The sequence below is a fragment of the Betta splendens genome, chromosome 1 (genome assembly GCF_900634795.4).
Source record: "Betta splendens chromosome 1, fBetSpl5.4, whole genome shotgun sequence".
Lineage (NCBI taxonomy): Eukaryota > Metazoa > Chordata > Actinopteri > Anabantiformes > Osphronemidae > Betta > Betta splendens.
Window position 1 is genome coordinate 6,977,709 of NC_040881.3, and position 22,074 is coordinate 6,999,782.

Genomic DNA, 22,074 nt, shown 5'->3' on the forward strand with positions numbered 1-22,074 from the left:
AGGGCGGAGGATGAGGAGGGATGCGAGGAGAGGATGCGTCGAGGGGGGGGGGGGGGAGGGGCGAGGCTGGCCAGGTGGGTTGGAAGAGAGAGACGTCGCGTAGAAAAGCAGACGTCACTGGATGAACAGAGGTCGTTCTGTAGAAAAAGCGAGACGACAGAGTTTGTTGAGATGTGGCCTGCGAAAAAGGTGCAAAAAACAGGCGTGTGCACGCACTTAAATTCATGTCAATTAAATTCATACATGTAGCTTAAATGACACAAAGTGGAAGCTGAACAGCTGGACAGCTGCGCAGAAACCTAGTGTGTAAATTCCCATTTCACGTGCCAGAAATTACAAACCACACGCAATAGCTCTGCAACAAATATCTCAGCATTGAGACATCGGTGCTACTGCTGGAATATGTTTCAGTAACTTATAATATATATAATTAACATCGCAGACATTATGTCATTCTGTGTTTTGGTGTTTGTTGCCCCCTAGTGTTAAAACCAAGACATTACACGATGATTCAACCAGGTTTTTAACAAACCTCAACAGCACTTGACATGATTCATTTCACTTATGATTTAAAGACAAAACAAAACAAAAAAAAAACTTGAAAACGTGTAGCAGTAATTCTTATAAATAATAACATATAATATTAGATCTATTGAAAAGTGTTCTTTTATACAGAATAGTAATAAACTGAAAAATAAAACAAACAAAGACTTGTTTTGGTTACATTTTATTACAATATTAGGACTAAAGGTATAATTTGCACATTTAAGGCTACTAAAGTGACTACGAAACAAAATATTGCTACTAATAATAAAATAATAATACTGAAACAAGTCCTCTCATGGTATCTTTGGTACCTGCTGACATTTATCACAATAAGGCACTTCAGCACAGTGATATCAATACATCAAACAAACAGAAGATCTCAAATTATTTCCAGTGGTAGAGAACACACAAAGGCTACAGGTTATGCTTCGAGTCACGGCCGCTGCTGAAACCGGTCTTCTCACAACTAAATGCATATGGTTCCATAGCGTTCCTGTCCAGCAGCCGCGGGAGGATGAATAAATACCACCTGAGTGGGTTCCTGCTGCAGGGAACAGCGCGAGGCCCCAGGGCCGCGTCACTCCTCCCGCGTGCTCTGCACCATGGAGTACTTCTTGCAGGGGTTCTTGAGGCAGGCGGGGGGCCAGGTGATGGGCCAGCTGTACGAGCACGGGACCGCCGTCTGGACGTTCCTCTCCAGGAAGTTGAACAGTGGGTTCCACCAGGTGTTTGTGAGGTAGTTGTTGGGCGAGCATTTCAGAGTCTGTCAAGGAAAATTACAATCCTTTAAAAACGACAGTATCAAAACCAAGACGGACTTTTATATTTAGTGTTTGGGTAAAGTTAGAACCTCAATGTATTTGTGCCACTGCACTTTGAATGTGTGTTTACAGTTTCGCCAGTAGAGGGCGTGTTCCACCAGTTTCCCACTGTCTTAAAATATCTTGGGTATAATACGATGCGACAGGCAGCATCTCGTCTGAACGTGCATGCTAACACCGCAGGCTTTGGCTCCGCCCACAGACCTGTAAATTTGCCATGGTGTGGTACCACCAGAACAGGCGGGAGGTGATGAAATAGGCCACGACCACGTCCACACTGTAGTGCTCATGTGCCACCAAGATGCACACCACACCCACGGCGCTGAGCAGCCAGCACATCAGATGGTACCACCAGAACGACCGCGGCGAGTCTGGAGAGGGAGAAGGCAAAGGCAAAGGGAGTGTTGGTGATATTTATGTCCACATACAGCAGCCGCCTGCTCCATCCATCACCCCGCTGTCACAAGACGGCAGCTTTTCAGTGAAGAAAAGACATAGCGGAGGAGAATGTCGGCAGCCAACGAGAGCAGCCTCCTCGTCACATTCCACCAACACTCTGCTGATCTCTGTAGTCAGTTTACTATTAATGATGAGGGAAACGTGCAGCATGCTACTTCAGGCGACTCCGGCATGAAGCTGGAGGCAGACGTGCTGCTGCTCTGACCACTCACATTCTTTGATGAACAGGTAGGTGAGGGTCAGCATCACAGTGTGTCCGCTGTAGAGGAAGTCTCCACACAGGAGGTGGGAGTTGGTAATGGACAGACCTCCGCCTGAAATAAGCTGCAGGACTCGCTGGACTTTTGCATGGGAGTCTCCGTGGAGCTGGTGGGAATCAGGAAAAGAGGGAGAAGCAAACAACAAAATGAATACAGGTTACATTAAATAACACAGACATTTACACATAATATGCCAATGGACCTCATCTGGTGTTCACTGATGTTTGAAAGCTACTCACCTTCGGAGCACAGGTCATATGCATGCCAGGTACAGGCAGGGTGGTGATGTACATAGTGACACAGCGGTACAAGTACAGGGTGCCAATGAGGAAGAAGAACCGCCTGCAGGCGATGGACCTGGAAATGGACAATTCACCAGAAGGGATAGAATTAAGTAGAGAAGATATGAATCATATCTACATCTACACAGTGTCACTTCTAAAATGGCAAACTCCACCTTAAGTTAGAGAATCTTGAACTGTATGATCAGAGCAGAGGATTACATGATGACAGTACTGATAACTTTGAATTGCTAAGCAGATTTTATTGATTAGGTTAACTCGTTATGAGTTTTATACATCTAGTTTGGTTTCCAGGTAAAAATTGTTGAGAGAATATCACTGTCTTCACTGTTTTTAACCCGTCCACTTTAGGTTTTGTGTTGAGAATTCTAATACTGTGTCCTGAGCTCTCGGAACATTCTGTCCGTCATTCACTGGTTTTGCAGTCAAACTATTAGTACTTATTTTCTTGATTGTATTCACCTCTAGTATAAAGGCAAGCAGCTTTGAAAAATACCAGAACCAGCCCGTCTAGAACCAACAACAATGCCTAGAACACACAGTAAACACCCAGCATCCTGCTCCTTTTTGTCATAAAAGTGTTTAATGCAACGATTAAAAACAAAAACCTAAGTCATAAGAAATACACCGTATATGATTTAACACAGTAGCAGTGGATTCTCACTTATATCTGAAGAAGAAGAGCTGGATGATCCAAATGGCCAGCAGCACCATGCCGTTGACCTCCGTCACTGTAAAGGCCCACTTGACCCTGTCAATGTAGTCAAAGAACTTGTCAGGGAGAGGGGGGCTGCTCTCTTTGGGTGGGACTCTCTCGTGAACCACGGTGATGACAACTGTAGTGAGCACCAGGTTGAAACCCGCATAGAAGAAGGCCACCAGTGTCTTCCACCACTCCATGGGCAGGCGACCGAGCTTGCTTTCGGGCACGGAGATCTTCACGTAGTCGCTGTGCCTTCCGATGCCTTTGCGAAAGCCCTTCTTCGCGTCCTCGCTGGCAGCGGCGTGCACAGGGCAGCCGTTACTGCCGCCGGGCGCAGTCCCACCCTCCACCGCTGGGCCGGGTTTGCCGCTGGCACAGTCTCTCGCATCCACGGGCTCCTGTGATGCCATGGGCGCCTCCTCTGTCCACCCACAGGCACTGCTCCTCTGGGCTGAAGCTTTTACGCTGCCAGGACAGAGAAAAGGTTTGTGAAACACGTCAGTTCCGCCAACAGAAAAGCACCTACGGGCACGGCATCGTTGGATTTAAGATGTGACATCATCATGAGGGTCAGGGAAACAAATACATCTGAGTTGAACCTCCTCAGGCTACGTTTTAGCAAAACTAGCCGACACAGCAAATTTCTAGATTCACCTCACTTCAAATGAGGCTGAGGAGCTATTTTGAGTTTCTCACAGTCAGCTGGTCTGGATGTGGTTTTGTAAGTTAGAAGCCGTGTTTATTCTCCTTTCCGTAGACACCAGAAGCGCTGAGACGATTCTATTTGGACATTCAGCTCCACTCCCAAAGCTTTTCCATCACACCTACTTGGTTTTGTGCTGAACAACCAGCCACAGTCAGACGGCTGCTTTTTTTTTCTTTACAGTAGACTTGCAGCAGAGTTATACATGCACATTACAAGAGCTGTGGCTTGGACCTGTGGCGCTGCTACAGCAGGGAGCTCAACAAGCTAGTCGAGCTTACAAGCAGTGTTTGCTCATTTAACCTATAATTCATCAGTTTTTGTGAATGTATGAAAAAATCAGGTAGAAAAGGTGCACAAGGTGAGGCTGATCAGCTGAAGGCTCCAGAGCAGGTCAGATCTTAGTAACAGATAAAATTCAGACGGATGAGGATGAGCTTCTTCGGTGTTTGTTGTGGAGCTCTGCTCAGTTAATGATTTCTGAGAACACTACAGCAATGGCTTTTCCCCCCGTTCTTTCACAGCTAAATGGCTTCTAGTAACTTTAACAGCACCATTAATGGATTTGAGGATATTGCTAACGGCCCTGAAATACATCTCAATAAGCGTCATGTGGGATACATTCAGAAGGGTCTGTTTAGGAGCGGAACCTGGCTCTGGAAAAAACCAGGGGCAGGACTGGAGTAGGACCAGAGAGCTGCTGAAGGTGTCAGTTTCCTCACAATCAATGCTCTTACGGTGGAAGGGGTTGACAGTAGAATCCCCCGTCTGCAGATTATTATGTGGCACCCAACTGATGGATAGTTACACAAAGTCTGACTAGCGTAAGGGTTCAAAGTACAGTCATATGAACCAATTTTCAATAGGACAAGCTCATTCTAGCTTTGTCGCTGCCTGTCTGTGGTCAGGGATCATCCTGTGGCTGCTGTAGCACAGCAGTATGACTGTGAGTCTTTGTGCCTTTCTTCTGATTTGAACATCATCCTCTATTTTTACCTGTGTAATGGACAACATTGATTCACTGGTGGTAATAATGGGGCAGACAAAGCCTGTATCACAGACTATAAAAACCCTGAGGTTGTGACTGTAATATGCAAGCATTTTTTGATTCATCCATCCATTTTCTTAACCGCTTACTCCCTAGTGCGGGGTCACGGGGTGCTGGAGCCTATCCCAGCTGGCTACGGGCGAGAGGCAGGGTACACCCTGGACAGGTCGCCAGTCCATCGCAGGGCAACACATAGACAGACAACCATTCACTCACACACTCACACCTACGGGCAATGGAGAGAAGCCAATCAACCTAATGCACGTCTTTGGACCGTGGGAGGAAGCCGGAGAACCCGGAGAGAACCCACGCAAACACGGGGAGAACGTGCAAACTCCACACAGAAACAGATCCACACAGATTCGCCTCCGGGAATCGAACCCAGAACCTTCTTGCTGTGAGGCGACAGTGCTACCCACCGCACCACCGTGCCGCCCTTTTTTGATTCATTAAAGTGTAAATGTGGATCTAAAGTTTTGGTTGTTGCCATAAAATATTTCCCACTGCTTTCCAAAACAGCTACAACACAGTTCAATAGAAATGAAATAAGGCCATATGAGCCAGTCAATGCATCACAGTTGTCAGCTCTCTTTAGTTGGCTTTAATATTCTTGCACTTGGACCTCTGTCATTCAGGTTTGTCTTATTCTAGGCAACTGAACTGGATGAAGGAGGGAGGATGACTATTGGATAAGTACGGGCATGCTTTTAACAGTGTTATTAATTGAATAGCATTCTTGTGAGCTGACTGAGTAGCTGATATAGATCTGCTCCCGCAGTGTAATTAAACTTATAATGAGCATGGCAAAGAGCTTTAAGTTCGCACAGCTCAAATTAAGGATTTGGTCAAATACTATTTCAAGTTTGAACGACAGCCCTGTTTGGTTGTCGTTCACTCAAACTCCACGTAGGACGTTGGAGTTCAAACAGTCTCTGGTGACAAATGTAGAAACTGAACCAATTCATCACACACAAAAGCGACGTTGGAAAAAGCAGACATGTTCGGGGGCGATCTAAAGGTCTGAGTGCAGCTTCTAAAGCTGTTGTTGCTTTAGTGAGGACAGACTCTTTGATTGTTGCTGCTCTGATTTGTAGTTCAAAGACACTGGAGTTGTGGTAAATATTGATTGAACTGTCCAAACTGTTGTAGAGACACATCAGACATTCTGTGCTGATCATCCTGGGGTGAACCTTCCCCTTGTAGTCTGTCTGTAGAGTCTTCTGTCTGTGCTGACTATGTGGCAGATGTGTACTGCATTTATTTATAACACTATTTATTACTGACCGTGAGACTGTCCCATACATGCGAGGTCAGCAGAGTGCCTCCGCTCCCGGCTGGTCCCCTGCTCTCCAGTGTACACTAAACTGTATTTTCCCAGCAGCGCGAGCACCTAGTGCTCCGAAGGGATGGGTGGTGATGGAAAACTGGAAGAAAACCCTATTCCACATGGTCCCAGGCCGTAATGGAGAACTTGGCTGCCTGCGCTCGCCCAGGCTATTTCAAGAGAAGCCACCCACTGGTCTTGAAGGCTGTATTTTACCAGGGCCTTGACTCCATTTTGGGGCCTTCGTAATAACATGCTAGTCTTGCTGTCCACTCATTTTCTTCTACACATCATGCAGATTGTCTTCATCAAAGGGAAGTTTAAAAATAAGCCACACCATGCGCCACCCAGCCCTCTATAACACGATAACACTGCAGAGAGGAGTTCACTTTGCAATAAGCATTCAGGTTTTAATAAAATATCGGCATGCTTTTCTAATGGAAAGATAATTTTATGTGCTTTAGGAATAGACTCAACAGATGAGGTGAAACCTGCTGCGCCACAGATCACACATGGAGAAATACATGACAATAAAAGTTTGGACCCTGAATTTGAAAAAGAAATTACAAAAGGTGTTTGAGTCTTATTAATAATGTATAATGTAAAAGCGGATTACTTCTATCAAACTTCCAAATCCTGCTTTTAAAGGTGTTCTTTAACACCTGAATGACCGCTCCATGTGCTCTTTACAGTCTGACTCTGTTTTACATAATGTTAGCTTGCTCGAAAACAATGCATCATAGTAGTCAATATTTAAATAAAACTAGCTATTAATTACTAATGTATTTATTATTAGTTATTAATGTATTGGAAAACAATGTACAGTGCCTTCTGATAGCGGGTGAAGTAGTACTGCAGCATAAACTTACATTTACCAGCAAACATGTCAGAACAGTTGATTGATAGTGAGGTTTTGTTGTGGAAGGGAAGCAAACATGGATCTAACAACACATTTTTGCCACAGTGGTGTTTACTTTGTCTACTGTCTCCATAAATGCACTAATTCACAATCCGGAGCTGTTCATCACAGCACGCGGACGCACACTGTCTGCAGACAGCACTGAATTCAGTTCTATTTCTGAAAAGGCTCGCAGCTTTACATGGTTCACAGAGCCGTCCCTGCTCCGAGGGCGCCGTAATCACAGGTGGGGTTGATACTAGCAGTGATGCCAGGTTCAAAACTGGGTGTCTCCACGCTTCTCTCACATATATTACAGGGCAGCAATCCGTCATGTGTGGTGTGTGTGGCGCAGATGGTTTTGAAGTTTACTTTTGGGGTGTAGCACAGTGGCCCCACATACACACTCGAACGCCATGTTCCATATAAATCTGCAGGGTGGGGCAACAGGTCCTTGGATGTCCTGTAATTAAACCCTCGCCTTTTCATTTTTAACTATCCACATTTGGCAAGATGAATTATTAAAGAAGCACGCACAGTTTGCATACTGAGAAACATAAATTGTGAACTGATGGTAAAATAATTTAGCGTTTGAGACAAATTGCATGTTTATGTCAATATGGGCTCCTTCTGATACATAATGTCCTCATGACATCATCATACCAAAAGCACTTTATCCAGATTTTGCCCCAAACCAACAAAATAAAACTTTATGGACGATTTCATGCAAATCCACACGTCATTTAACATAATATAAATAAACATTTGATAAACAATTTTGCACATCTGTTGAATGGAAGTCACGTCTATATAAGTGAGACCGTCTCCACCTTTAGGCAAGACTGAAGGAAAGTTGAATGTCGTCAGGCCTGACATCCCGTTAAACATCCCAAATGAACGCCGTTAGACTGCATTAAACCCACGCAGACCGGCGCCTACGAACGAGAACGCGCTCCTTGACGTCGCACAGACCGCAGCATCCTACCTGCCTCGCTCCGTCCTCGCTGTGCCTCCTCCGTCCGCAGCCGCACTTCCCTGACTCCCTGATGCTGCGCCCTGACTCATCTGCGCTCTGCCCCGGCTGCACGCGCACCAACACGGCGCTGCCGCTCCTCCCAGAGGCTTCACATGTTCCCTGGCTCCATCCAGCCTCTTTAATTCGCCGCCTGTCCTGTAATCAGCGCCAGCATCCCTCTGCAACTCTATTCTTGTAATAGGTGCCTCGCAAATTGCGCATCTTTAAAGGGTTCGGGGGAGTCGCTCGCTCTTTTATTATTTGCGGGTTGAAGTGCATTCGTCTCAGAGGCGGCGTGAAGGAGGCCTGTTTATTACAGCGTTATAAAGATGAAATGGTCGCTTTAATTAGTTTTGAGTCAGTTCTTTTGATTTAATAATCAATAGTCAAGTGAGCTGGAGGCTTAACTGCAGTTACCCTCAGCTTGATCATCACTGCTTCCAGATCAGTACACGACTACGAAGCCGCACCGAATCTGACGTCACGTCAGTTTAGTCATTGTGAGGAAATGCGTCACTCGCCGGTCGCCACCGACGTGGCTGCTCGGGAAGCGCTTCCTGGTCGCCGCGCCAGGCTCCACATCTCCGGGCTCCTCCGCCGACCGACCGGCCGACCCGCCGCGGATACCTGCGCCTCGGCCCCAGCCCCACCTGCGTGCGCTAGAACCGGCGGAGCGTCGAGCGGTGGCCGCGGCCCATGCTGCCCGCCGACCGCCTCACGGCCATGGAGACGTGCGGGAACTCGAGCAAGAAGCAGAAGCTGAGCAACGCTGCCGAGAGCTGGGTGAGTTCTGGCCAAGTTGGGGCTCGCGGTGTCCGCTGCTAGCCTGGCGGGCTAACGGAGCCGAGCACCCCGACCGCTACTGCCATGGCGACAGTTAACGCTAGCTAGCGCTTCCCTTCTAGCGCGAAGAATGGCTAATGCTAACTGCTAACGATGAACGGCAATGATGCGTGTTTCAGGGCTTAGTTTTTTTTATGATTGCTAATTAGTGTGTAATGGGCTGCTAGTTAGCGAGCTAGTTTCCCTAACCAGACAAGTGGTAATAACACAAACATGTAAAGGCTAAAATGTTGGTCTACCAACCACACTTATTTTTATTATTATTATAATTATAATTAATTATTATTCTATAATTATTATTAGCATTTTAAGTCGTTTTTCTTCCTGGTATGCAGTAGTTAATTCATTAACGTTTTCATAAATCATGAATCATTTTCCACAATTTTATGATGAAATAAACAATAAATAATCATGTTTATTCCCTTTTACCTTTGTATCTGTTCTTAGGGAATGCAACGAGCAACCAATGTGACGTATCAAGCTCACCATGTCAGTCGAAACAAGCGTGGGCAGGTTGTGGGCACAAGAGGAGGATTCAGAGGCTGCACCGTATGGCTGACTGGTAGGACACGGGATGCTCCAAACCCACATTCAACCACATTCAGGTAATGTTGTAGCTCTTGAAATCCTGTGGTTTCTTCCGTGCGTAGGTTTATCTGGAGCGGGCAAGACGACGGTGAGCATGGCTTTGGAGGAGTACCTGGTGTGTCACGGTATCCCCTGCTACACCCTAGATGGAGACAACATCCGCCAGGGCCTGAATAAGAACCTGGGTTTCAGCCCAGAGGACCGTGAGGAGAACATACGGCGCATTGCTGAGGTGGCCCGGCTTTTCGCCGATGCGGGGCTAGTCTGCATTGCCAGCTTCATCTCTCCTTATAGCAGAGTGAGTGACATCTGCAGGTGATACTGTGGTAAACATGGATCTAATTTGGTTATATATGCTTTACTCATCTCAGGTCTGGGCTGTTGGGCAGTTTACATCGCTCTAGATCATGACAGGTTCTGATAATGATAGTCATAATACTGGAAGCTAGAATACTGGAGCTAAGCTTATACCAAACAATGCAGTGAAAATATCTTCAAAAAAAGGTTCTGTTTAGTAAAAAAAACAATTTCAGTGGTCCCTAACAACGCCCTATCTGTCTCTCCTGGGCTAAATCATGTGTCTACCTTGTTTTCCTGTTGTCTGTCAGGACCGCATCAATGCCAGGAAGATCCACGAAGCTGCAGGGCTGCCCTTCTTTGAGGTGTTTGTGGACGCCCCACTGGATGTCTGCGAGCAGCGGGATGTGAAGGGGCTGTACAAAAAAGCCAGAGCAGGGGAAATAAGAGGTGTTGTTTCAATTCACTCACTCACTTTTATATTGTATTAGTCACATTCTTATGATACAATAAAAACCTTTACTTTTGATATTTTGCAGTATTAAGGCACCTATAGAGCTAAATAGAGGTCAGAGATTGGGACTCAAGTTTGTGACATAGACTCAGGAGGCTCTTGAGACCCCTTTGGGTTTGGGACTAGATATACATGTACAATCTCTGCATCTAACAAAAGTTGGCTCGCTAACTGCTGTCCATGGATTTATATGTCTACCATAGCCTTTTAATGCATTAAAAGGCTTTGGTAGCCTCCCCAAAATAATCAAGGAGTAAGTAAAGAAAGCAGAAACATCGGCTAGAGACACGGCATCAGGTAGTTTATCAAGAGGCTCCTAACCTCAAAAAGCGATAGGAAATGTGATGGTGTTGCTGTATTAACGACGTTTCAAAGTTGCATCACTTTTCTGATACTTGGACCAATCAACAGGATGAATATGACTATGATTCTGATAGATTTTGTGAAAAAGTGTAAGCCAGAGAGCCTAGTTCAGTTAGGCTTCTCAACTTACAACAAATTACATTTGTTTCAAAACCTTTGTGGTTGAAAGCACAGCACATAGGCAGGATTGGAGGAACAGACACATGACACTGTTGCAAACTATACTTTTGACCCTCTGTGGTGCAGGCTTGTGCAACATAGAGTTTAAAAAGGAGAAACAGGTACTCACATGAGTTACTCAGTTTACATCTGCTTCAGTCCTTCATGCAGACAAAGTGAATTCAATTAAAAGGTCAAGTAAAATTTACACGTTTATTAATTTTCTAGTAAAGTGATAAACACAGTTTTGTAATTTATCCTCATTCTATCAACAAGTTGATTAGCAGAACAAAAAAATTACTTCAAAAAAAATGAACCTGATCTATCATTGCAAGAGGAAATGTCTTATATTGCATCATCTCAAACCCAAGTTCCTGAGTTTTGTGCTATTTTTGTAGGGCACATTGGCCTGTTTAATGTTTTCACCCATAGATCACTAGACATAATCAACTCAATTCATTTTCTATAGAGCAATTGTATTGTGTGTGTGTGTGTATGTGTGTTCTCAGGTTTCACAGGAATAGACTCAGAGTATGAGAAACCAGAGGCTCCAGAGCTGGTGCTAAAGACTGACTCCTGCAGTGTGAATGAGTGCATACAACAGCTTATAGACCTGCTTCAGGAGAGGGTGAGAGGACTAACCATCTTGCTTTGATGTGTCATGTTTAAATCAGCTGCTGCTGTTTGGTTAGGTGCAGCCCTGTAGTGATTGCTGTCATCTCTGTACTGACCACTGGGGGTCAGTGAAACCTAACAAGTGTATGAATATTGACATCACCATGTCCAAACAAATTTGTGCACACTGTACTGTGTGTGAATCTTTGTAGTTAGGTTTGAGACCTGTATTGATTATACAGAACTAATTTCACATTCTCATGATTCTGCAGGATATTGTTCCCGTTGATGCATCTTATGAAGTGAAGGAACTGTATGTTCAGGAGAACAAACTGGACCTGGCCAAGGCTGATGCAGAGACGCTGCCTGCTGTACAGATTGGCAAGGTGATTCTGATTTATAAACCCACATTGAGACCGGTTATAGGGGAGTTGATGACTGTTCGTATAATCTACTTATAAGGAGTTGTTCCTTGCTTTTATGCTATCTACCTATTGACTCTATGTAACCGTGTGTTTGATGCAGGTGGACATGCAGTGGGTGCAGGTGCTGGCTGAAGGCTGGGCCACTCCTCTCAACGGTTTTATGAGGGAAAGAGAGTATTTACAGTGTCTTCACTTTGACTGTCTGCTGGATGGTAAGAAAACCCAATGAATGATGGCATGCTCAGTTGTTTTTGAAACCCGCTGAAGAATAAATACAATATAAAGTCAAACCAAAAGGTTAATCCATAAGCACCTAGTGTGACATTATCCAGTATTGTCAACTGTGTGTGTTAAACGTCAAATGTTTGCCAGCTGTAGTCCTCTAACATTTGTTTCTTCACTCATAAAAGTTGAGGCACTCTTGACTAAATGAAGCATTAAATTGGATTAACACACATTACTTTCATGTGTCCCTGAAAGCAGCAGTGCATGGTTTTACATTGTTGGATGTGCTGAGAGGCTTCAACAAGCTTCTCCTGTGAGCCAACATGAAGTAGTGTCACATTATTGTTCATCCTGACCTAGGTGAAACAATAGTCAGGAAGGACATTGATTTAACATACATCATCATAATCCTTCTAAATCAAGCTCATGTTTGCTCCTCGACTCTGAAATAGTATGGTTTAAAATTTGCATATTGAAAGTAGAGGTTTCCTATATGGAACAAACTGGATCTTGACAGGAGCTGATAGCTGCTTTAGCTGGTCAGAGAAACTGAGCTGACCAGGCAGAGGAAGAGACATATATTGACTGCTGGAAGAATCTTTCCCTCCAGTTTCCTGTGTATCCCGAAGCAGAAGGGATGCAAAGGGAGAGGCTACTGTATTGATTGATACCATACACCAGCATTTGTCCATTTTGCTTCCTACCGGGGATGTGACGATGACAAAAATATATCATAGCGAAAGGATTAATTACCCACATTAAAACATAAAATCTGGTTAAAAAAAGCAGAAAACTGAGTGTTTGACAGATCAAATAGTCTGAAAAAATAAACAATAATCCAAATTCAAGCTTGTGTCTCCCTCACTCAGACACTTGGCAGGATTGTGTGTGTCTGTTTTTTACTCAAACCAGCTGTGAGCTTTACCCAGTGACAGAGGGGACCTGGAGAGCGGGTCCGGAGGAAAGGTGGGTGGGGGCAGCTGCGTTCCACATCCCCTCTTGTCTCTGCAGCATTTGATCTTATTTGATGTGAAACGTGTGCTGTTTAATGTTTGAAAGACAATGATCCTGCCAACAGAAACAGATTAAGTTGTACAAAAATAAAAGTTAATCCAGCTTTAATTTATGACGGGATTTTCTTCTGTAGCTTCTTAAATTGCAGCCTGAAGATTCGCTGTATCCTGTGGTTTAGCGTATATTTCACATTTAGCCCGAAATGGTCCAACATGGAAACTCGACTAGCACACTTGAGCGGTTTTGTTGTGTACACTCAATGTTTGAGCATTTTAACATATCCCCTGTAGGAGTGCCAGTGCGCTGCAGTTGGAGTTTCTAGTTCATTTTTCTCGAATGGTTGTGGTATTAAAGGTCCCAATGGGGTTTCTTGGCAAGACACACATTGTATGGCAGGTTCCTTGCCTTTACATTTAGGGTCTGTAATATGTAAAGTATACAATAACTCACGGCACATAATACTTTGGCTGAACCATTAGTAGAGGCAAAGGCAGCGTAGGAAACTTTGCATCATTTGTTAAGTTGAATTTGACTGTTTGGAAAGATGGATTTAGAGCAATTTCAACAGCTTGTGGTGAATAAAGTGTTGCGTTGAGTTATGTTTAAAAATGAAAGACTGCGCCTCTATACCTGGATATACTTTATATATAGCGTATCATTGATTCTGATTCTGACATTGAGAAACTGGTGCTTTGTTTGAATATTATTTTTGTTTCCCCCGTCTCAGGTGGCGTCATCAACCTGTCAGTTCCTGTAGTGCTGCCAGTCTCAACTGCAGATAAGGAGCGTTTAGATGGTGTAACGGCCATTGCTCTCGTCTATGAGGGCAGACGAGTTGCCATTATCCGCAACCCTGAGTTTTATGAACATCGCAAAGAAGAGCGCTGTGCTCGCCAGTGGGGCACCACCTGCAAGGACCACCCCTACATCAAGGTACGCAGATGACACATGCAGGGATCTAGTTTTTCTCCAAAAGCTAAATTTATAGCACAGGCTTATATGTTGGAAGTGAAACCACAAGCTCAACCTTGGTGACAGTAATGAACAGCATCTGCAGTCAGTCTGCCTCGGTGTGCTATGTGATAAACACTCAGCAAATGGCTTCCCTGGATACAGCACTGATGGAACACAGATCTGAGCTGGCCTTTTCACACTGCCTATGGAAAGACTGAACAGGTTGAGGAGTCAAGCCTTTCTCACAGTCTGTCAGTTCACCCTATGTAATCACTTGATCTCTTTGGGTCACCCTCATTTTGCAGGTGTTCTATGTGGATGCTGAATGTCTCAATCAGCCTCCAGCAAATGTGTTTAAGATTGTGCTCTTTAGCTGAACAGACAGTGTAATCCCTGCCAGCTTCCACCTTTCCTTTCAATCAGCTCTTCTCCAAATAAACCCAGGAATTGTTTCCATCTGTGTCCTATCGACTGCTCAGGGGCTCAGGTAGACTCAGTGGCGAGATAACGTCCTGAAATGATCCTATACACCCTGTGGAAACGAGGCATCGGCTTGTGGCTGGAGAAGAACGGAAATGTCTGGTGTTGCTGACAAGATAGTATACTTTTTATATCTCCATCTGCGTAAGCTGATAGTGTAAGGTTACTTTCAAAGTAGGCTAATTTTAAATCTTATTGCCAGGATTAGTGCAGTTTGTCAGTCACCCAGCACTTAGGTAATTCCACTCCATGTGGTCAGATCTTTTTATATTGCCTTCTCTTATTATAAGGTGTAAAAGGCTGTACTTGGTTTTAGTTAGTGTTTTGCAGATTTTAAACACCATATTTGCACAACTAATAGTATATATCCAATCTAACCTGTTATGTCTGATAATATCAGCTTTCTGCCATTAAGGTGTCACTCATTAGACAGTGTGTGAAATATGTATTATATAAGGGTGTTTAAGTCCCCACACTGGAGCCAGTCTGTCACCACACCAAGTTGGTAGCTTCATTTTTAGTCTCCAGCCAGAAATGGGCTGTTTCATATTGAATTGAGTTAATCCACTTTTTTTGTTTACCCTTTTACCCCTTGTCCATCAGTCAGACAGGAGCCCCCTCGTCGGAAACTATGGTGTACTGGTTGTTTATTTGACTAGGACCCTTTCACAAGTGAAATCCTGGAGCACTTATAATTTAACAGAGCACATGTGGACGTGTAGACCTGCCCCTTTGATTTATCCATGCAGACGTGTTTTCCATTCACTTATGTTGGGAAAATAAATTGCAACTTGTTCTCCCCAAAGAAAAAGCCTGTCAAGCATCTTTCATGGCTCTTCTCAAGCCAGCAGCAGGCAGGTTGGATTAATCGGAGTGCGGAAAACAAATTGCAACACATCTTTGAAAACGTCTTAAGAGTGAGCCAAGTGGTTATTGATCACATCATGTAGACACCTCTGCTGCTGACAATTTAGTTGTAATGGTTTGCCAAATAAAGCAGTCTGTGATAAATTACATGACAATGTGACATGAATGCATATATTTTATATCAAGTTCTAAATTGTCTACACACCTTAGAATTCATTTTTGCTGCCTCAGTTCTGTAGCTGTGCTCTTTGTTTTGTTACCAAGCCACTAGAGAATCACTTTGTATTACATTAACATCCCGCAGGCCAGTGTTTTCAGTAACTCTAGCTACGGTCTCATAAATGCCACAGAAGGCAGGCGGATGATATTGCCTGAAACAATAGTAGCCTTTGCCTGGATCTTGAGCACTTCGGTGACATTGTTGGATTAATCTCATGAGGGAAAAAAAATCACTCCATTGTGGTCACGCGGGCTCATCACCAGGTTTTATTGCGGAATACAATCAGATTTTTGTGTGTGTACTAGGTTATTGAAAGTAGGCTGGTAGATGTGGCCAGATGCAGAAGACCTTTGTTGACTTTTTCATGACACAGACGTGATTTATGCTCCTCTGTCCCTGGGTAATAAGTCCTGGGGGTTTATTAGAATTGGTGGGCTTGGTTCCAGCAGAGTGAAGGTTTTATGGACTGCACTGTCTTAAACCTGGTTTATGTTTGAGCTGTGTTCACTGTCATGATCATGATCACTTTGACTCTTATTTCAGATGGTGATGGAAAGTGGAGACTGGCTAGTTGGCGGAGACGTGCAGGTTCTGGACAGGATCTACTGGAAAGATGGACTCGACCAGTACCGACTGACACCCACTGAGCTCAAACAGAAGTTCAAAGAAATGAATGCAGGTCTGGAGCAGACTGGTGTTAGTCTGTTTATTTTTTCTCTAAGACCTAAATTGAAACAGAGATCTTGCTCCAAAATCTTTTTGACAAAATGTCAATAAATAAATTAAAAAATAATAATATATATTATTTATTTATTTATTTAAAGGAGAACTCTAGGTTCCCCAGTTTTCTTCAATACGTTGTTTAGCCTTTGGTACTAGAGGAGCCAGAGTAAAAGGGTTACATGACAGAAACCTCCGATGTGATTCACCCCTTCACTAATGAGAGAATGGCCTGTATGTGGTTTCAGTGGCTGGGCACTTAGCTGCTTCATTATCTCTTGGGTACACTGTGGCCTTTTGTTTGTCTTGCAAAAGTGTGTTTAGATAGGTTTCCTCTCATAATAACAAGGGGTTTTCCTTTTCCCCTTTCTCTTCAGATGCCGTATTCGCCTTTCAGCTTCGCAACCCCGTTCACAACGGCCACGCTCTCCTGATGCAGGACACCCACAAGCGTCTCATCGAGCGAGGCTACCGCCGGCCCGTTCTGCTGCTCCACCCACTGGGAGGCTGGACCAAGGACGATGACGTGCCTCTGCCTTGGAGAATGAAGCAGCACGCCGCAGTTCTTGACGAGGGCATATTGAATCCAGACTCAACTATTGTTGCCATTTTCCCCTCACCCATGATGTATGCAGGGCCAACTGAGGTACTGGCTATAAACAATGTCGTATCTGCATCATTCCTATAAAACCAGTCATTGTGTTAATCGAGAGAACAAAAGTATGACTGCAGCACACAGTAATGACCACAGACACAGGGAGGAAGGCTGTCACATACTTGATGTCTGCACATTTTTGAGAGTGATAAATGGCAGGAAATGGAATTTACAATTGACTTGAGGCACTCTGTTTAGTGTTTCCATGCCATGCACAGGCCTCTCCATGTGACTGAGCGGTGCTGTGTAGCTGGGAATCTTTTAATCATTCACTTATGATAATTGGAAAGTTCTGGTAAAACTTACTGACAGTAGATTGGTCGCTAGTGTATGTTAGTCAATTTTTTCATCTTAAAAATTGGAATGGATGTTTAAGAAACAGACTCTGCTTTGGCTTTTATTATCAATGATCTGACCTTGTTTACCCCTTGGTCTACTCATCACTCAATCACTTCAGCTATTCAGCTAATGTTAATTTGCTATGATTTGACTGCAGCTTCTCTCCAGAGATTAATCAAAGGTTTTAAATGTAATCAAAAACCTAACTGGTAGATGCTAATTGAACTCAGAGATATCAGATAAATATGGGACAAGTTTATCATCAAACCTAATGTCTTTCATATTGTTTCTGGATTTAAACAGGTTTTTTTTCCAGCACACAATTGGACACATTGGATGTTTGCATTTTTAAAGCCCCTACAACAAAACAAAATGATAATATCATCAACATGTTACAGCCATAGTAAGCAATCACTAGGTGTCATGTTTCTATAGTGGCTGCAGTTTTTCCTCACTCCTTGTTCACAGGTTCAGTGGCATTGCAGAGCTCGAATGGTTGCTGGTGCCAACTTCTACATTGTGGGTCGTGACCCTGCAGGCATGCCTCACCCTGACACGGGAAAGGACCTGTACGAACCCACTCACGGTGCTAAGGTCCTCACCATGGCTCCAGGCCTCATCACTCTGGAAATTGTGCCTTTCAAGGTTGCTGCTTACAACAAGGTCAAAAGAGCAATGGACTTTTATGACCCCAAAAAGTGAGTACTCGTGTTGGAATTTCATCTTCATTATATTAATGTGTGCAGGGTCGCACTGCTCTTAAAATATATTAACAAGCTTATTTGTAAATTTAATCCTGCCTCACCAGGCCAATTAGAACCAGCAGCCTAAACAAACATTACATTCTGTAAATGAATTACTCATTAAGCTTGTCTTGTTTCAAAAAGTCCCTCTTTTCTATTTTCGTTCCTTCCTCTCTTCTATCTACAGTAAAATGTCAAGCCAACAACAACAGGGATTGTTTTTCTTTCATACACAGTGAAAAGGCTTTGTGGATTTGTACAAGCTTTGATGTTGCTCAAAAATTACAGAGACCTGCCATTAATTAGAGTCTGTATACGGACACTGCAGATGATGACTAACAAAAATCATGCAATCTTACTGCCTTACCACTGGATTTCAAGGAGCTTCCACCATCCGCTTATGCAACTGTAGCATTTTGGCCAGGAGTAGCAGCGTGCTTTGTTTTCCATGATGCATATTTATGATGTTAAAACCAAATTACTAAGCAGGAACATCAAGTATTTGTGCGGAAGGAGGTAACAGTGCTTCTAAAAATAGTGTGTTTATTAGCAGCAGCTTGTTTGGCTTTTCTTGGCTTTGAATTTATGACATGACCAAACAACAAAAATAGTTTCATCTTTAATCAGTTTGAGAGAGAAAATGTCTTTTACCACACTATGTCTACAGAACTCAATATTGAATAGAACTAAATGTACTAAACTGTTAAAATGTTTAACTGTTTTCACACATACATCACAGTATTAAATTTAAAATTTAAATTAAACTAAATAAAATTCTTGCAGTGTAGGTGTGTAACAGTGACAAAACATACAAATAAAGAAAGGCCAAGTTAAAGATACCCTATTTAAAGATTCTTGGAAAAAATGCATGTCACAATTATTGATGAACTGTGTTTGATTGTAGCTGTATTAAAGACATGGAAATCACCTCACTGGCCTTCAGCAAACTGTAACCTCTATTTCAGGCTGTCACCACATTAATACTGTACGTCACTGTTCTGCTCAATTACACTCAGTAAGTTATTTCTCTAGATAAAATAAGAATGACCTGATGGTATGGTATTTAAAACTGAAGAGCAAATGAAGGAAAGTAAACGAGTCTCCAAAGCGTGCAGGCCTCGGTCAGATTTATGGCATTCCATTCTCCAATGCTGACAACTCTTTGCCAGATTTCAGGAGGAATATGGATGCTTACTCTAATCACCAGCAATACTCCTCTGTCCTTTTTAAAGTGTAATGGCTCAGATCACAGCAAGCTGTTTCTAATTTGATGCTGTATAAAAACGCTCTCAGAAGAATTTGCCTAGAGCTCCTTTACCTCACGCCATTTGAAATTCTAGGTCTTCTACTTCAAATATCTTCAGTGTTTCACAGCCACAAAATATTCTGTGTCATGTGACAACAATTTTGCTCCATAAACATCAGGGGTTGGAGCCTGTTGAACGTAAACTCAGCAGAGATGAGTATAAATATCTGCTAACAAGATGTCGAGATCCCGACAGTAATTTATAGACTACATGCTCTGCCCAGTACTGCTTAGAGATTGGTATTCTCAGCTTCTAGTTTGTGTATGCTCGTTAAAAGTTACTAAGTAAATCATAATCTCTATATTAACGTAATATTTTTATATTTAATAATTAATGTGGTGTAACAAGGTGTTTTAGGGTGGAAAAAAGTTAAAATCCAGGCCTATTTTACCTTGTGTGTAACAGTACTGAAATGAACAAATTCTAACAACTAGAGAAATTGAATCAAAGGAAGTGGTTTTGGCATGTAATCATTATTTGCATTGATTTGAAATGTAACTGAAAACTGTCCTCATTTAACTCTTATTAATTTTTAGCCACCAAGACTATGATTTTATCTCTGGCACACGGATGCGTAAAATGGCTCGTGAAGGAACAAATCCTCCTGATGGCTTCATGGCACCGAAGGCCTGGGATGTGCTAAAGGAATACTACAAGTCCCTGGAAAAGGCCTAAAGGTCAAACAAAGGAGGAGACGGGTTCTAATGTTTGACAAAAGCGGTGACACTCAGTTACAATCCTTCTGTTACTTTTCTGCTTAACAATTGGTCTAAGTCTTAAGTCCTGTCATTTGTTCTGTAGCTCTATGTTCTGTATTTAACTACACATTCTGACCAAGAAACATAACATTGTTTGTCACAAAATATTATGTAAAAAGGTCATATTTTAAAGATACAAAGTACTGTTGAGCAGTACTGAAAAAGGTAGATTTGAAATTGAGTATTTGTTATTTTCCAGTTTAAAAAGTTACTGTAACTACTTAGTTTAACTCACCCCTCAACCCCTATCAAGTTGTTTTGTACTGTAGGTTCACAAATAGCAGTGGCAAATGCTCAAAACAGGGCTAACACAGGTATTTGGCGTGAAAGACGAGTGCCTTGGTCAGAAAGTAAAACCACATGACGTCTTGTTTTAATCAGAGCATACCTGTGCATGTTGGCCTTTCTGGGATTGTGAGGACACTCACGCCGTAATGGAGTGTCCTGTCCTTTCTTACCTTAACCACAACATATTATTTACTCTAAAACTAATTCTCTCTGTTCTTAAATCTTCAGCTGCCTTTTGAAGTTGGAAGGAATGGCAAAAAAAATCCAACAACCAAGGTCTTTGTGCCCACAATCACAGAAAGACATCTTATTGAACCACATGTTACACTGAAACGGTCCAGTTGTTGAAGAATTTTGTTTTTATTGGTATATACAGACTGCTTCTTTCTTCTACGTAACTTTTAGTCTATTTATTTGTCGTAACATTAAGATTTTTTTTTGTTTTCTTTTTAGTAGTTAGAATGTATTTTTGCTGCTCTAACATTTTCTCACAACATTCTTTATATTTTGTTTTCATCATCTGTATTTCTTTTTCCTCATAGTTTGCTAATATTTTCCATATGGTATTGTATTTCAAGAGTGTGTATAATCAGATGTTTGATGGTTACCATCAAGGGATCAGATTTGTTATCTTCCTTGTCCAGTAAACCATTTTTAGCAAAAAGAACAAATTGTTTACTTTTGCTTTCTTTAATCTTCGGGTTTGTTACAGACACAGCATGGTATGCGTTTTTTTGTTTTTTTTTGCCTGCACACACGACGATACATTTAAATAAAAAACATACAAAGAATTCCACTTAATATTTAATTACAGCACTGGAATTGATATTTTAGAAACTAAACTTACAAGATGACATTGTTGTCTTTATAATCAACTCAACAGCTCTAAATGTTTTCATGTCTCTATGCACTTTTCCATTTACATGAACAGATCTATTCTCAAATTTAAATGTCTCAACTTCATAGGCCCTGCTTTGTGACTTCACAGTTGGTCAATCAGCTGCCTATTGAATGAGACAGAGCTTCTAGCCCTGCCAATCACGGTCACACACTTGCACTGTATACAGTGAGCAGCAGCTGGATCCCAGATGGGGAGAAAGTGGAAAATACAGGGTTAAACAGTCCAAGAAGAGTGGCTCCGTCAGAAATACCCTGGATACCTCATCTAATCCAACTCCAACGTGTTACAAAGACATGCCAGAAGCAATTTTTTTTTACCTTTCTGTGAATCTTGTTCAGTTTCGAATGGAAATCAGGTTGGGACGTTGCTACAACTTCAAAAGACATTTACACAAAGTGATCAAATGACTTTTGTACATTTAGCTGTAAGAGTTTAGTGCAGTCTAGTGATGCAGGTGTATCTTACTCCATGTATTTTCAACCTCCTGATGTTATCACACTTGCAGGACGCAGTATTTTAATCCATAATCAAATTTCGTTTTGAAACATCTTGGCTCTTTGAGGATGCGGTTACATTTCGGCACACGGCCAAAGAAAGGGAATGAAGGTGCCAGGAGACTGTGTTGTGTTCTGGCTACTGTTTACATTATTTAGACCCCCGCTCACCTACGCCACCTCATCACCACTTGAACCAGTGTTGTGCAGAATTGTGCAGACGGTC

The 22,074-nt window shown here is 42.8% G+C and overlaps 2 protein-coding genes across 5 annotated transcripts; one reads left to right on the forward strand and one right to left on the reverse strand.

The window, feature by feature from the left end:
• Positions 1-247: 247 nt before the first annotated feature.
• Positions 248-10,217, reverse strand: sgms2a (sphingomyelin synthase 2a). 3 transcript variants are annotated; one of them, XM_029149595.3, is made up of 6 exons: positions 10,096-10,217; positions 3,053-3,556; positions 2,326-2,443; positions 2,039-2,192; positions 1,572-1,738; positions 248-1,309 (listed from the first exon to the last, which is right to left on the reverse strand). In XM_029149595.3, exons 2-6 carry the CDS (start codon positions 3,499-3,501, stop codon positions 1,124-1,126), a joined length of 1,074 nt encoding a protein of 357 aa, XP_029005428.1. In that variant the 5' UTR covers positions 3,502-3,556; positions 10,096-10,217; the 3' UTR covers positions 248-1,123. The 3 variants fall into 3 exon arrangements, with proteins under 3 accessions (XP_029005428.1, XP_029005427.1, XP_055365349.1); XM_029149594.3 differs by lacking the exon at positions 10,096-10,217 and adding an exon at positions 8,050-8,184; XM_055509374.1 differs by lacking the exons at positions 3,053-3,556; positions 10,096-10,217 and adding an exon at positions 8,050-8,273.
• Positions 8,722-21,124, forward strand: papss1 (3'-phosphoadenosine 5'-phosphosulfate synthase 1). 2 transcript variants are annotated; one of them, XM_029149593.3, is made up of 13 exons: positions 8,722-8,862; positions 9,370-9,484; positions 9,573-9,808; positions 10,119-10,257; positions 11,353-11,471; positions 11,731-11,844; positions 11,984-12,095; positions 13,850-14,055; positions 16,187-16,322; positions 16,741-17,009; positions 17,826-18,055; positions 19,944-20,127; positions 20,682-21,124. In XM_029149593.3, the coding sequence occupies exons 1-12, from the start codon at positions 8,776-8,778 to the stop codon at positions 20,080-20,082; spliced, it is 1,902 nt and encodes a 633-aa protein (XP_029005426.1). In that variant the 5' UTR covers positions 8,722-8,775; the 3' UTR covers positions 20,083-20,127; positions 20,682-21,124. The 2 variants fall into 2 exon arrangements, with proteins under 2 accessions (XP_029005426.1, XP_029005425.1); XM_029149592.3 differs by having other exon boundaries at positions 19,944-20,084.
• The last annotated feature ends 950 nt before the right edge of the window (positions 21,125-22,074 follow it).